The 15,373-nt window shown below is 49.9% G+C and overlaps 1 protein-coding gene across 1 annotated transcript in view; it reads right to left on the reverse strand.

Annotated features, from left to right (window-relative positions):
• Positions 1-1,492: 1,492 nt before the first annotated feature.
• Positions 1,493-15,373, reverse strand: part of GPC3 (glypican 3) — a 430,661-nt gene continuing 416,780 nt past the window's right edge. Inside the window, exon 8 of the mRNA XM_030306119.2 lies at positions 1,493-1,995. Coding sequence (XP_030161979.1) covers positions 1,826-1,995 — 170 coding nt within the window. The 3' untranslated portion in view covers positions 1,493-1,825. The remainder of the gene's footprint in view (positions 1,996-15,373) is intronic.

Below are 15,373 nucleotides of genomic sequence, written 5' to 3' on the forward strand. Positions count from 1 at the left end.
TGATGGTTTGAAAAACAAAGATAATTCCCTTTCCAGTCTTACCAGCTGCTACAAATCACTGAAACCAGATTCACAAATACAACTGATCGTGGTCCACGACCAAAGCAACCGAAGGAAACGCTGCACCCAACGTCTCCAATTTGTGTTTGTGAAAATGTCTGCAACGGATGAAAATAAATAATGGAGGCCTGGGGTCCTCAGGAGACCCTGACAGAAGTGTGTTGGTGACAGCAGGACAAGGGGGAACGAGAAGTCGTGAGAAATGACGCCTCCTGTGTCCCGCACGGTGACCTCTTGCCATGGGACGGAAATTGGAGACCCTGGCTGGGACCAGCTTCTAGATTCAAAGGGGACTCTCGGGTCCCTTCCTTGATCTTTGTTCGTGCTCCCTGGCCGTGTCTCAGCCTCTCTTTCTTATACTTTATAGTCATTCGGCTCCTCCTGTCCTTGCCCTCGGTGGGGGGGGGGGGGGGGGGGGTGAGCTTCTGCTCACGAGAAAGAATCGATAACGTTTCCGTCGAGCTGGGCTGGCTAAACGGGCAATACTCTGGGCATCGTAACAGCGGCAAGTTGGGGATCCCCGAGGTGCCCTGGCAGCAGAACGTCTAAACCTCGACACCTGGGCCATTATCGCCCGTGACGTTGCGCGTGTGGAGACCAGCTGCCAAGTTGTCATACCGGCCTACGACGAACAGGGAGCAGGTACTGAAGTTAGCACGGCCATCAGACCTTTTGCTGCGGGAGAACAGGGATCGCATCGTTGGCCTTCTCCCGTCTCCGGCATCTGGTACGGTAGCGGACACGCAATGGGGACCCGAAACCTAGCTGTTGAATAAACAGGTGTTGAAGAAGCCGCCTGTGGCCAAGAGTGAACGAGGCTGCTTCCTATACACCGTGGCTTTCCTGGTGCCAACCTTTGCAACCTGAGCCAGGGCAGGTGCTGGGCCTGTCCACGTGGCGGCCCCCGGACACGGGTGACAGAGAGTAAGCCTGAGACAACAGCAGAGAGGCTTGGGGAAGCGTGTCTTTGCGCCGTTATGATTTCCCGGACCCGTGTCTCTGGGTTAGGGGAAGGGAGAATGTTGATCACGTGACTGTACGTGAGCCACGCAGACGGTTTCTCTTTGGGCAAAGCTTTTTCAGCAGAGGGAAATTTGTCAATGGAGATAGGAACTTTCTGGGACACCTTTGGTCTCAAAGGCAAGAAACATACTCTACGACACTCCAAGATTTCTACGTGCAGATTATGCACCGGGAGTGTTTTGCCAGGGGTGGCTCTGACTGGGGCCGGGGGCCAGGACTCCTACCCAGTCAAAAGGTGGGCAAGGAGGTGGGGCTGAAGGACCTCACTGACACCTGATGGGATTTTCTCCTGCCGAACAGAAAGCTGGATGAGGAGGAGGAGAATCCCCACACGGTCGCCGTGTACAAGGGCTTACAAAAAACACCCGATGCACTTTTATTTGAGCATTTATTATTTTTTTTTTTCCAAAGAAATCCATGCAAAGGGAAAGAGAAAGAGAGAGACGGAGAGAGAAAGACATGGTAACCATGTTCTAGCAGCCAAACATAGGAAAATAATTTGGCACAACTTGAGTGTTTTTTTTTTTTTCTTTGCAAAAAGACGATCTACACTACCACTAAAATTTACCTTCCTCAGAGACGCCATTTGATTTTCGAAAACGTCACACGCAGTTAGTCTTCTACTTAATGGCCGGAGGAGGTATACAAGATAAAAAAATAGAAAAAAAGAAGAAGGTGGGTCCCCTTCTAGGGGAGGACCACAGGGTGCTGAAGGGCAGCACGTGTGCGGTGCACTAGGAAGTCAGTGCGCCGGGAGGAAAAACCACGCCACACAGATCGCCAAGCTGGTTAGAACCTTCAGGGGGAAGTGGCCGCTCCCCAGGTTGTGAGAGGCCGCTATCTCATTGTCCTTCTGACTCACGTGCTGCTTGTCTCCAGGAGCATCGTCCACATCCAGATCATAAGCCAGTTCTGCCGAAAGAAAAGAAGAAGGTGAAATACAGGAGAGCATCAGCTGTGGGCCAGCCGTGACTCCAGCATCTGTCTGGAATGTTGGGATGCCCCAGCTCTCGTGGAAAGGATGGCTGCCAGGAGATGGGGAGGTGCCGGGGGGGGGGTGCGGCCCCCCAGCGGAAGGGGATGGCTAGAGGGGCTCTTAGCAGAGGTCACACCAACGGGGAGAAGCTGACTTCTCCCCCCCCCCACCTGTGGCTCCACTCACACCCAAGGGGGCACACTGGCACCTTGTAACATCTCCCCGCAGGCAAGGCTGTGCTGGAAGGTCATTTTCATCACATCTCACCGGTATTAAAATGTAAGGTGCTGGGGGGTGGGGGTGACTATGTGTGTGCCCTTGTGTGTACGTGTGTCAGAGGGCTGGGAGATGTTGCAGACCCCCAGTGTGCCTTTCCTGGGCCCTGCGCCCCATAGATTTTCTCCTGGGAACCTTGCTTGAATTAGAGTCGAGACAGTGTAATTTGCCATTAAAAGTTGTTTTATTTTTCCCAAATATTTCTTCTCCGATCTTTGCGGTCGTCTTTTCGTGCCACCCCTTAAAACACACACACACACACACACACACACACACACACACACACACAGCAAAATCAACCTAATGCATAGGATTTAAACTGACACTAAGCAAAGACCAAGGAGAGGCTGAAGGGCAAGGGCTTTCCTTCTCTGACCACCCACCATTTATGAGATATGCTCACGATTCTGAAAAAGAAATTGGGATGTTGACGTCGGCCTAATTGGAACATCTCTCAGAAGGCAAATCTGAGTAGATAATGGTGTATCAGGAAATTCAAGATGGCCAACCCCGGAGCAGAGGTCAGTTTCTTTCAGATTTGCTTTTCCAGATTTAGAACTCAATTCTACTCCCATGACTTTTCTAGACTCTGTCGCCAATGTGGCTATTTCAATAGCTTGGGAAGGTGATGCGATGTGAGTGCCCTCAGCAGCCAACTGTCCTGTGGCCGGCGGAGCTGGAAAGATCCCTTGGGGACACTGAGATGCAGAGCAAAAGGCACAGAGGAAATGATTGGGATTCTACAGAGGGAAGGAAGGAAGGGGAAGGAAGAGCTCCTCTTACAAGGGATGAAACGGTAAGTCACAGGAAGACAGTGTGGGGACTCAGCTGGTCCAGGATGCCTGCAGAGCAGCGCCAGGGCCCGGGGCTGCTCTGAAGCTGGCAATGGTTAGAGCAGGCAGCAAGGTCAAGGTGATCAAAGCCAGGGGGGATTACGCAGACTGCAACACTCCTCTCCAAAAGGGCTACTGTAGTTTCTAATGCCACCGGCAATGATGAGAAAAGCGACTTACCGGCCTCATTGGCAAAAAGATAACCTGGTCAGCATTCGATGATATATCAAGGTTTCATTAACTGTATGTATTTGATTACTGCACAGATCAACTTTTTCTCTGCCTTAGTTTACTAGTTACGTTTCTTAATGCTTAACGGTTCATATCCTTTGCCTTTTTATCTGACAGGTATTAAGGTTTTTCCTATTCATTGGAATATATATTTTATTGAATCCTTTGCCGGTCACATTTGATACAATGTTTCTGTTTTGTTGTTAAGTACACATGCTTTTCATTGCCGTACCAAGAAACTTTTCACATATATGAATCTGACTACATTCTGCTTCTCTAAAGCTGAGAAAGTTTTTTGCCTTGAGGGCCAGTAAGAATTCAAATCCAATTTTCCAGGGAACCCTCTTACCCAGGGAAAAGCGACTCACCAGACTCTAATCCGGATTCCCTCTCCCTGTAAAATAAATACATACAAAGAAAATAAAAAGAAGAAAAAAACAAAGAGCAGTGCTCTGTTTGGAGGTCAGACGTCTTTCTCTGGAAAGCTGAACTATGCAGAGCACACAGGCAAGGCCGAGGTCAGCACGGGCTCAGGTCATGATCGGATTTCACCAAAGCTGAGAACACATATGGCTCTATCTGTTGAAAGCGCAGCCTTGAGTCTCGAGGCAACTTCTCAACTTAAATGCAGGGGAGTATTTTTAGGGTTGACCTGAATGACAGAACTCCGAGCCTTGCTTCCAGATTCCTTTTCCGGATATTCCCTTTGCCCAACGTCGAGATGAAACAACATCTATTAATGTTACCACCGGGCCCCTGTGCTATTTGTTTTGCTCTTCAAATAACCCACGAACACCGAACGGTTTCGTGTACTAGAGCAGTGACGGTAAGCCCGGCAGACGCGAAGTCTGGTAGTTTCTAATCTCCCGTGCCACCAAAGACCTCTTTTGTTATTTTTATCTCTTGGACCCTTTGTTTGGGAATCATAAAAAGGACTACCAGTTAGTGAGTCCTCACTGTGTGCCAGGCACTGTACTAAGATATTTACATACGTTACCTCATTTAATTTAACCTCTTCAACAGCGTTGCAAGGTAGCCATTATGATTCCCATTTTACTGATGAGGAAGCTCCAACCCAGGTTACTTTTTTGCCCATATCTGCACAGCTGGTAAGCGACAGACGTGCTATTTGAACACAGGTCTGACCCTGAAACTTCACATGAAGCTATGCCACCTCTTGAACAATTCTGTGTATCAAATAGACTGTAGCGATTTAAGTAGCAATGGATTTGTTTCTTGAAAAAAAAAAATTCACCTTGATTAGGAAAATACGTACTGCCAAAGAGAACTTCTCAAAAGCGTGAGAAGAGTCCAGTGTTTCCACGTGAAAGTGATCGCATACTTGTTTGAGTAGCATTATTAAGCTTTGTGAAATTCTGAAAAGAGCTCTGGGTTTGAGGACCGAAAATGGAAATTATGTCCCTTCTATTTCTCTGAAGAAATCAGCAATGATGGTCAGGGCTATTCGATTCCCCAAGCACAAAGCTGGCCTGAGTTTTCCATCTCCAAAGGGCCCCCGGGAATATTCGGAATACCTCTGTATGCTTCCGAAGCTGTGGCTAAAGGTTTCGTGAGGCTCCCCGTCTAACAGCAGCAACCCTACGGCTGGGCTTTTATGGCTTACATTGAAGCGAGTCTCACCAAAGACACATTCTGGGCCTGGGCCACCATCATGGAGATTAGTGACAAAGGGGACAGCTTAGTATGACGATGAAACATTATAGGAGATAGAAGAAAGACCAGTTTTGGTCAAGGATGAATGGGGACAACCCTGGATGGGGGTGGGGGGTATAATCCAGTTTAATTCAACAAACTTAATGGTAGCCTACAAGGTCCCAAGCATTGAGCTAGAAGGTTGGAGAAAGACTTAGTGCCTGCCTTTAGGAATCCCGCCCTCTGGCAAGGAAAACAGACTAATAGACAAACCAACCAGATCACCTTGATTAGGAAAATACGTACTTGATTAGGAAAATACCAACCAGATACTTGGCAGAAGGTCATGAGGGCTCAGATAGAGACACAAGCAGAATACGTTGAGGAGAGAGATCTCCAAATAGAAGGATCTGGGAAGACTTCTCAGAACAACTGGGATATAATCTACACCATGAAGGATGGATGGAACTACGGCAGAGCTGAATGAGATGGTCATTCATTTCCGGCAGGGGGTTCAGCTTGAGCGAAACCATCAATATTAGGGAGTGCAGGTAGGGCATGCTCAGGGGGAGAGAGGTAAGGCAGGAAGGACAAGTAAGGGCCAAATCATGATGGACTGGGAATGCTAAGACTTCACTCTGTGGGCAATAGGGAGCCACTGAAGGTTTTTTAAAGGAAGAAAATCACAGTCTGATCTGTGTTTTTTTAGGAAGATCATTGTTAACAGTTTGTAGGACAGCCCTAAGTGGGAGAGATTGTCAGACATCTTAGAAAACACAAGAAGCCTGTGGAAAAACGATCTGGAGATCAGCCAGTAGCAGATACAATTAAAAAAAAAAACCTACAAAAGAGTGGGGCGCCTGGGTGGCTCAGTAGCACCTGACTCTTGATCTCAGCTCAGGTTATGGTCTCGCGGTTTGTGGGTTCAAGCCCCACATCAGGGCCTGCTTGGGATTCTCTCTCTTCCTTTTTCTCTTCCCTCCCCATTGTGCACATGCATGCACTCTTCTTCTCTCTCCAAATAAATAAACTTAAAAAAAACCAAACCTACAAAAGAGCTAAATCTACACCATACCAAAACCTTCTCATTTTGCTACAAACTAGATTATGACAATCATTTGAAATCATTCTCTTTTTAAATTACTTTTTAATGCTTACTTATTCTTGAGAGAGAGACAGACAGAGAGAGAAGGGCAGAGAGAGAGGGAGACACAGCATCCGAAGCAGGCTCCAGGCTCTGAGCTGTCAGCACAGAGCCCGACGCGGGGCTCGAACCCACGGACCGTGAGATCATGACCTGTGCCAAAGTCGGATGCTTAACCAGCTGAGCCACCCAGGCACCCCTTAAACCATTCTCTTTTCAATCATTCATGTCTTCGTTTATCAGTGATTTTCCAGAATATATCTTTGCTCTATTAGGTACATACTAGAAAACGCACACAAATTGTTTCGACCATGCGATTGATTGTCGGTGAAACGTTTTAGGCCAGCGAGGAGATCTCACGCTAAACCCAGAAACTGGCTTCTATGTGTAATCGCTTTAACTACACCTAGAGGATAGAGCCAACAATTTGTACTAATTACACACTCAGCTCTGACTCTCATTTTGCCCTCCTTAGTGCTGCAGATTAGGTAATCTCTTCATTTATTTCTTTTCCTAAGTAAACCCTACACCCAGTGTGGGGTTTGAACTCGCAATCCCGAGATCAAGAGTCACGTGCTCTACTGACTGAGTCAGCCAGGCGCCCCTAGATAATCCCTTTACAACAGCTGTCAGTCATGAAGGGCTGAGCTTTGCGTTGAAAAGTTTTTCTGAGTTGCGCCAAGCACTCGGTGGGGAACCCTCCAGCCTTAGTTACTCAGAGTCGCCCAGTGGAGTCCCTAAGAAAGGCTGTCCCACCCGCAGAGTCTGGAGCCCTGGCTCAGCCACTGTCTTGACTAGTTCTCCTTTGGCAACTCATTTCCCTCTACTCTGAGCGTCTGCCATTCCATCTGCCCCAATCAGGGCGTTGGACTGGATGAACTCTCCGTTCCCTTCTGGTTTAATTTCCCTCCGATCCCCGGGCTCCCGGGGCCCAAGTGGGGGACACGGTCTTCTGCAGGCTGCCGTCCTCCCTCTACCCACACCAGCCAAGCGGCTCTGTCCCCAGCAGAACCTCCATAAGCAAGCCGCTTCTCTTCGGATGTGAGTTTTCCTGGTGATGTTCATCGGCTACCAAATTCTGCATCCTCTTTCTGCTTGAGCCGATCTAATCTTGCGTAAGAGACGCCGGCAATACACAGATGTGCGCCGCACCGCGGTTTTCCTTAAACCCTGGCGTAACGACTGGCGCTGAAGCCAGGACACGCGAAGCTTCGGGGGAGAAGTGGCCGGACCCCGGGGTGCACCGAGCAGGCGCGCACGGGCGGCGCCGGAAGATCTGTCGGCCAGTGAGACGAGCCCGCGGGCTCCTCCGAAGCCGCTGGGGTCTCGAGTGCGTAACGGGACGCAAACGCTCACCCTCGGACCGACCGCACGGGCCCCCGAGGACAGCAGCACGCCGCTGCCGGGCCTCACCCGCGCCAGCGGGCGGGCCTCCCAGGGCGGCCTGGAAGGAGAGCGGCTATCAAAATTCCAGGGGAGAGAGCGCTGCCACTGAGCCAGGCTTGGGGGGCTCTTCCTTGCCAAGCCTGCGGCGGCAGATGGCTTCAACCCGGCCCCGACGGAGCAGCGGAGCGACGCCGCCATCCCCGCGCTTCGCGCTTGCCGTGTACGGTGGGCTCCCGAGACAGGGCCGTGTGAAACCTTCGGCCCGTCGCCTGGTGGGCCCCGGACGCTAAAAGTGGGGAAACGTCGGCACAAAGCGCGCTCTCCGCGCTACTGCTCACTCCGCCGCCCACTCACGGCCGCCCTCGGGCGCTGCCACTCGCTTGAGAATCCCGGACCCATCTTGCTTTCCTCGCCCTTCCCGTCAACGCCACCCTCCGTCCCGCCACATGGAGCCCCGCTCCTCTGTGAGCTTTCGGGTGCCAAACGACCACCTGGGCTTGAAAGCGGAAGAAAGTGACTTTGTTCATGACCCCGGGGGCCTCCGGGAGTCTAGGTTTTCTGCTTCGCAGGTCGGGCAGGGGGAAGCCGGCCCATTTGAGGGCCTCCGGTTCTTAACTGGTCTACTGGGACCCCTTTCGGAACGGGCCCGTTTCACGATACGCCTTCGCGGCGCGCAAGTGAGTTGCCCATTTTGTGTGCGAAATGACTGTAAGTTCTGGGAATAACCCAGCGGCCTCTCCTGGAAGAGGGCTGGGCGAGGAGATGCTCACTGCATTTCCGACAGCCCGGGCCAGCTGCCAACGTCCTCAGTCACAATGATGGGATGTGGAAAAATACGGTGGCTTTCCCCATCAGTAGAGGCGTGGCCTCTCCTGCGGTGGCTTCTGTCGCTCGATCCAGGGTAGCTGTGGCTTCAGGTTACACCGCAGCGGGCTGTGGGTACACAAAGCCATGGCGTGCTTTTTTCCTAAAGATACGGGAGGGAAAAGCACACCATCTTATACTAAACCACGCAAGGCCGTATGATGGAGTAGAAGACGCGCTACGCGCGGGGCGCCTGGGCGGCTCAGCGGGTCGAACATCCAACTCTTGATTTCGGCTCAGGTCACGATCTCACAGTTTTCGAGATCGAGCCCCACGTCGGGCTCTGTGCTGACAGCGTGGAGCCTGCGTGGGACTCCGTCTCCCTCTCTCTCTGACCCTCCCCTGCTCGCTCTCGCGGTCTCTCAAAAATAAATAAGTAAATAAAGATTAAAAAAACAAAAAAGAAACGTGCCATTTGCAAACGCATTTAAGACTTCATAAATTATTTCACGTTTACTAGGACCTTCGGGTCATGTCAGAGGTCCTCCGGAATGGGTGTCCACTCTGTTCACCGATGTACGGGGTGCTTCGGTTGGAAGGTCTTCAAAGCACTGTGAGGACACTTGAGTCATCTGCGCTTTGTACAGTACTCAAAGCTGGACGCTCGGATTCACATACTCCTAATTAACGACCTCAGGTAGGCTTTTCTATGGCCACTTCCTTGTTGAGAGGAACGCCACGGTAACTGCCCTTAACTGGGGCTCAGACTGCTAAGTTTATGGATACAAAACGGTTTCCAGGAGGTTCGACGACTACCGATGCTTCGCTACTGCCATGAGCCATTAAGAAAGGGAGAAACGAAAATATCACTTAACCCCTCTGGAAATTAAACCATTTGACTACAGAATCTGATTGTGACAGGGGCCACCACCGTGCCTATCTAGGTACATCATGAGTCAAGTCACGTTCCCAGCAGCAGAACAACCGTGTCCTAGAAACCCTGATAGTACGAGTGGGTGGCATGGGCGCTGGCCCTCCTAAGCCAGCCTTCTGCGGATCCGCCTTCTGCGGATCTCATGTTGACAGATCCTTCTGACCCGAAGCTGCCTGACGGCTCCACGGGAATCATACCTCATCAAAGCCTTCACTTGCCACAGGAGAAGTTACATCATGCCATGGGACAGAGACACTGCTCTGCAAGCTCCAGGGGAAAAGATGATGAGAACGGGCTTCGAGAAGGCAAGGGAAGAGAACATTGGAAAGAGGGGAGGGGTGGCATGGTCCACTGTTTACTGAGAGGTTAAGCAAAGTAAGGACTAAGAAGCAGCTACCCGATGTGTCAACCAGATGGTTCCAGGAGATTGCTGAGAGACGCTCAGTAGGGTGGTTGGGTGAAAAACCAGACAGTACCGAGTTGAGGAGAGAGCGGGAGGTACTACGGGTTCACTGACCGCTGATCAGCCTTCGGAGAAGTTGGAGAGTGAATGCGACGAGGCGCCGTCACCCCGATGGGGCCTGAGGTATCCTGTCACAATACCTAACTGGTCTGTGCCGCCACGCCTCGTTAGAAGGTGCCTCCAGAGCGCCAACTCGAGACGGCTTTTGGAAATGCCGTATTCTTGTTATCCCTGCTACACGGGCAGGGGCAGCCTGGAGTAGACACTCAGATACCTGCACGCCCATGTCTATAGCAGATTATTCACGATGGCCAAAGGGTGGAAGCAACCCACGTGTCCATCGGTGGATGAACGAACAAAAGGTGGCACATTCCTACGACGGATATCGTTTAGCTATCGAAAGGAACGAGGTGCCGATACGTGCCGCAGCATGGGTAAAACTTGAAGACGTGCTGAGTGAAAAGCCAGTCACACAATGCTACACATTATATGACTCCATGACATGAAATAGGAATAGGCAGAATAAGCAAACTTTGGAAAGAGTGGTAATGGTTGCACACCATTTTGAATGTAATTAATGTCACTGAATTGCACACTTAATACTTTACACGTTACACATATTTTACCACGATTAAAACAAAAAACTATAGGAACCAAAAGACAGTGGCGTTTGGGGCACATGCCAGTTCCTGAAGGGACTTGCACTGCAACTCTAGGGTTTTACTTTGGAGAGGGGTGAGTGTGTGAATGTACCCTATAACAACAGCCTCCACCCCCCAGTGATACCCCTTCAGTGCTTTGAAAGGCAAGTTGTCCAGGGGCGCCTGGGTGGCTCAGTCAGTTAATCGGCCAACTTCGGTTCAGGTCGTGATCTCACGGTTCGTGAGTTCGAGCCCCGCGTCGGGCTCTGGGCTGACAGCTCGGAGCCCGGAGCCCGCTTCGGATTCTGTGTCTCCCTCTCTCTCTGCCCCTCCCCTGCTCACGCCCTGTGTTTCTTGAAAATAAATAAATAAATGTTAAAAAAAAAAAAAAAAGGAAAAAGAAAGTCAAGTTGTCCAGAAGAATGAAATTGAATGGATATTTAACACTACCCTAGAATTGCAGATGTGGCTCCTCAACTGGGAATGGAGGAAGAGGGGAGCTTTTGTCAAGGATTTTCACTGGAGACCAATTGCTGAAGAGAAATTTGTATACCATCTCAGGAAGATTACATTTATTTTTGTGGCTCACACAGATGATGCTAAGCTGCTAAACCATATTAAAAAAATCAATTAAAGGATGCACTTTGTCCTCATTACTTAAAAAAGCACTTAATGGTTTAGATTCACGGAGCTCTGTTTATAAAATAAATGTCAGGCACGATGTAGCTACAGAGGTATGCGTCACTGGGCTTTGAGGACACAGAAGGAAAACACAAAATGTCTCTTATTGTAGCCACATCCAATTGCTGGCGAGGTGTCAGGAGAGTGAGGGAGGGGCCTTATGGTACCTTGAAGCCCAGGCTCCAAGATGCTCAATGAAAAGCACTGTGATGGCATTTGGGGTAAAGCTTTAGACATACTTAGATGGGAAAACCCAAAGCTTGGTAATATTCCATTTTTAATAAGCCACGGTGGATCTTGCCAAAAAAATGTACCTGAGAACTAAAATGTTTGCAACGTCCTGTCAATGCCCAACAGCAAAGAAAATGGGTACAAGAGCCAATGGGTCAAAATGGCTCCAGTCCCTGAAAACACTCAGCCTGGATGTGGGAACACTGCAGGCCAGAAGTCATCAGCAGGCAGGTGTCCTCCCAAATGACAGATGAAAACCTTCCTTAAGTTGTTCCACCTGAATTTCTTCCTCAAAATCTCTCCAGTTGTGAAATGCCTCCATCATCATCAATGGGATCGGGGAATTGAGATTACTTTCCCCTCAATTTACTTGGAAGAACACCTTGTCCTCCTGGACCCATCTTCCTACCTTCCCATCTTTAGGTCTGGACTGTCAGTGAGTACCTGATCCCACACCCACACAGGCGCTCTCTCCTCTGTGCTTGGACGCTGGCCATTTCTCTCTTTTCCTTCAGCCCCTCTCCCCTTCCATACCACCCTGGAGTCCTCAGCATCCCAGCTAAATACGATACCCATTCCAATCCAATGGCCCACCGCTATCCAGGAAAGACCATTCTATTCTGGGATGGCAGGAACAAGACAACATGCTTTTTCCTACATCATGGGTTGAATCACATTTCTCTCTTCCTCAGAATCCTTTGATGGCTCCTTACTGGATGTGGGATCAAGTCCTATTTCCTTAGCATGGCATTTATGAACGTTTCCATCTCATCTCGTCTTGCTTTCTAGTTTCAACTGCCCATATATTTCTCCAAGTACCATGGAGTGTAGTCATATCGTCCCATTCATTTGCTGGAAAAGGCAAGTTCTTTGAAGTTTCCATGTCTTTCTCCATGCTGTTCCCTCAGCCTGGGATGGTCTCAGTCTCTCTCTCTCTCTCTCTCTCTGTTTTTCTCTTTCAGGTCTCAGCTTACATGATACCTCTTCCAGGAAGCCTTCTCATCTCGCCCCAGCCAAAATTAATCACCTCTCTCTCTGGCTATTAATTGGATTGCATTTCTATTATGGCATTCCTTTCAATTTGTCTCATAGGAAAGTTAGTGATTTCTACGCTCCTGTCCTTAGCTAGACCATAAGCCCTATCAAAGCAAGAAATCAATCTCTTTCTTCCCTGTAGCTGCCACACAGCACCTGGCTAGCACAGATGCTTACACACACGCTTGTTAGCTGACCGACCGAATGAATGCACGAATCAACGGTGGGACGCGCACACACGTTGTCCTCAGTCTACTGAGGGCTACTAGCTTGGCAGACTCCCTTCCGGAAGAGTCTATCCCCACTAACGGATGATTTCCCTAGGGGAAAGAGTCCCGCTGAGCCACGGTGAAGACAAGACAAAGGCAAGGCCAGTGGTGGGGTGGCCCAGGAAGCAAATGGCAGGGCTCGCACCCTGACCCCTGGATTCCAAAGCCCTTCCGACAACAGCCAGCTCTCATTACCCCCAGCATCAGTTCACTGCGCTCAGGGTGGATGGGATCTACAAAGATTACTTTCTCATTCCCTTTTGCTGCCTGGAACTCGATGCCCTGCTATGTGAGCAGCTGACACACGCCGGCATTCCGTGTGCCATGCTGGGCAGGAACCGGGTTTTCTGGTGAGCGGGTTCCGTTTATTTCTTGCTTGGCAACTTCACGACTGGGTTCCCATACCTTTGACCCCGGCCTCTGCCTCCAGATCCACCCACCCCTGGGCCACACCCTGCCCTTTATATCACCACCGATGCCCAAGCCCAGGGGCTGCCGGTGATGGAAATGTCAGCGCCTGGCTGTGTGACGTCAAAATACAGCTTCGTCTTCTTGCTTGGCTGTAACAGGTCGCGGCAATAAGCCTTTAGCCCGCCCCTGCAGTAACACACGCCGGCACCCTCTCCCCTCGCAGAGGTCTGTGGGATCGCTGCCAGGAAAATACAATGACGTGGTGGCATGGGGAGAAATACAATTCCTTAACCTGAAAGTTCCACGTTTGCATTTTCCCCCTCTTCCATCTCTCCGGTCACTTTGCCCTCCCTTCCCATTGCTCTTTAAACTCTTCCCGTGTCCAAGTATTCTCTCCTCTTCTGTCTAGTCACCGCTCCACTCCCACGGTCTCCGGTCTCCACTGTGACGTTTTCCATATCTTCAGGCAAAGGGCAAGGGTGGGATCCTCAGATGGGCTTTGAATCGTCAAGATGCTTTTCTGTTCCTTCCCACTTTGATTTCAACCTCTCACCAGGATTCCATTTGTTTTAGAAGCAGCTCCAATATCCCCTTCCTTAACCTTTCAATCCCACCCGGTCACCGCTCAGCGCCATTTCTCTGGTCCTGCCTGATCCCCTCAACTCATGCCCTCTCTGTGATCTCCCTTCTCTATCTCAGAATCTTCTGGCTCCATAGCCACGCCATTTTATCCTAAGTCATCTCTACACACAACGTGGGGCTCGAACTCACGACCCTGAGACCAAGGGTCGCGCGCTCCACTGATGGAGCCAGCCAGGCGCCCCGCCACGCCGTTTCAGTTGCTGCTATTTCACGGCCTTGTCTTTCTCCCCAGGGGAAAATGGTTTGGGCTTCAATAAAGAGCTTTCTAACGGCTAGTGCAATCTGAAAATTGCACAGGCTGCCCCTAGACAGTGAGCTCTATCTCTGGAGGTGGTCCAGGAGAGCTTGGACAGCCATCTGGTAGAGATGTTGGTAAAGGGGTTCAAACATAGAACAAGGGTGAAGCTAAATCGCTTTCAGTGGCCCTTCCAGCCCTGAGGTTCTAGGATTTCATTTCGGTCTTTAGAGGTCTCGTGGCAGGGAAAAGGGTGAAGGGACAGGGTCAAAGTGACCTTTGCATTCCTCCCCTTGACACAGATACTCTGTGGAGAGGATTCTAAAGAGGCATCTTTGGAACCTCTCCCAAAGAAAGGGATGCTGTCTTTTGGAGACCATGGCGAGCTTAGAGAGGAGGGCTTTACGTTTGCGCCAAGGAGCTATCGACCAAGACATAATTTTAAGGGAGCAGTGTGAATATTTATCAGGCAATATGAAGTGTACGTACAGGGTACGGGGTGGCCAAAGAGGTCACCACCTCTGCAGAAGGTGAAGCAAGGAACTCAGGAAACGTTTACACTGAATTTTTTCCCTACCAATAGAAGATAATTAGCAGTAACGTGCAGGGGGTAGACATCTTGCTCAGTGCGGCTACATAATGGTACCAGGATCCAAAGGAAGAGAAGAAGAGGCATCAGATGGAGAAAAGCCATTCTGGGCACATGATTAGGACATTAAGTCTGAAGGACCCAGGGGGAAGGCAGCTGAGGAGAAAAAGCTGGATGGTCTTCATACAAATAGCTCTGTGGGCATTAGAACAAAGTAGGCAAGTCCAGAGGGAGGCCAGGAAAGGTAAAAAGATGCCAAGTGGCCCAAACCCACAGCTATAAAGATGTAACAAGGAAAAAGGAAAATTCTACTGCAAAGAGTGGGGCAGCCAGATCACTAAGGAGGAGTAGAAAAAGCAGCAGGAAGATGTTAAACCAAAATAAAAAGAAGATGCAACTAGCAAGAAACGAATGCTTTGATTAAAGTCGAGTCAAGGGTGGCCCCGGTTCCTTATAACTACGAAGGGACAGGAATTTTTGGCATTGTCTTTACCTATCCGCAGAATACATCGAATGTGCCCGTCAACCAACATAAATACATCTTCGTACCGGCCAAATCAAGTGAAGAAGGAAATGGCTGAGAGGAGCAAGGTGTCAAGCTATAGGCATAACAGAGGCATCATAAAATAAACGATGGGATTTCAAGAGGACGAACTGATGGCCATCAGACGGGAGGGGGGTGGGGAATGGGTTCAAGAGGTGATGGGCATTAAGGAGGGCACTTGTGGTGATGAGCACCGGGTGATGTATGGAAGTGTTGAATCGTTATATTGTACGCCTGAAACTAATACTACACTGTGTGTTAACTAACCAGAATTTAAATAAAAACTTGGGGATTCTGGGAAGATGGCGGCGT

The sequence above is a fragment of the Lynx canadensis genome, chromosome X (genome assembly GCF_007474595.2).
Source record: "Lynx canadensis isolate LIC74 chromosome X, mLynCan4.pri.v2, whole genome shotgun sequence".
Lineage (NCBI taxonomy): Eukaryota > Metazoa > Chordata > Mammalia > Carnivora > Felidae > Lynx > Lynx canadensis.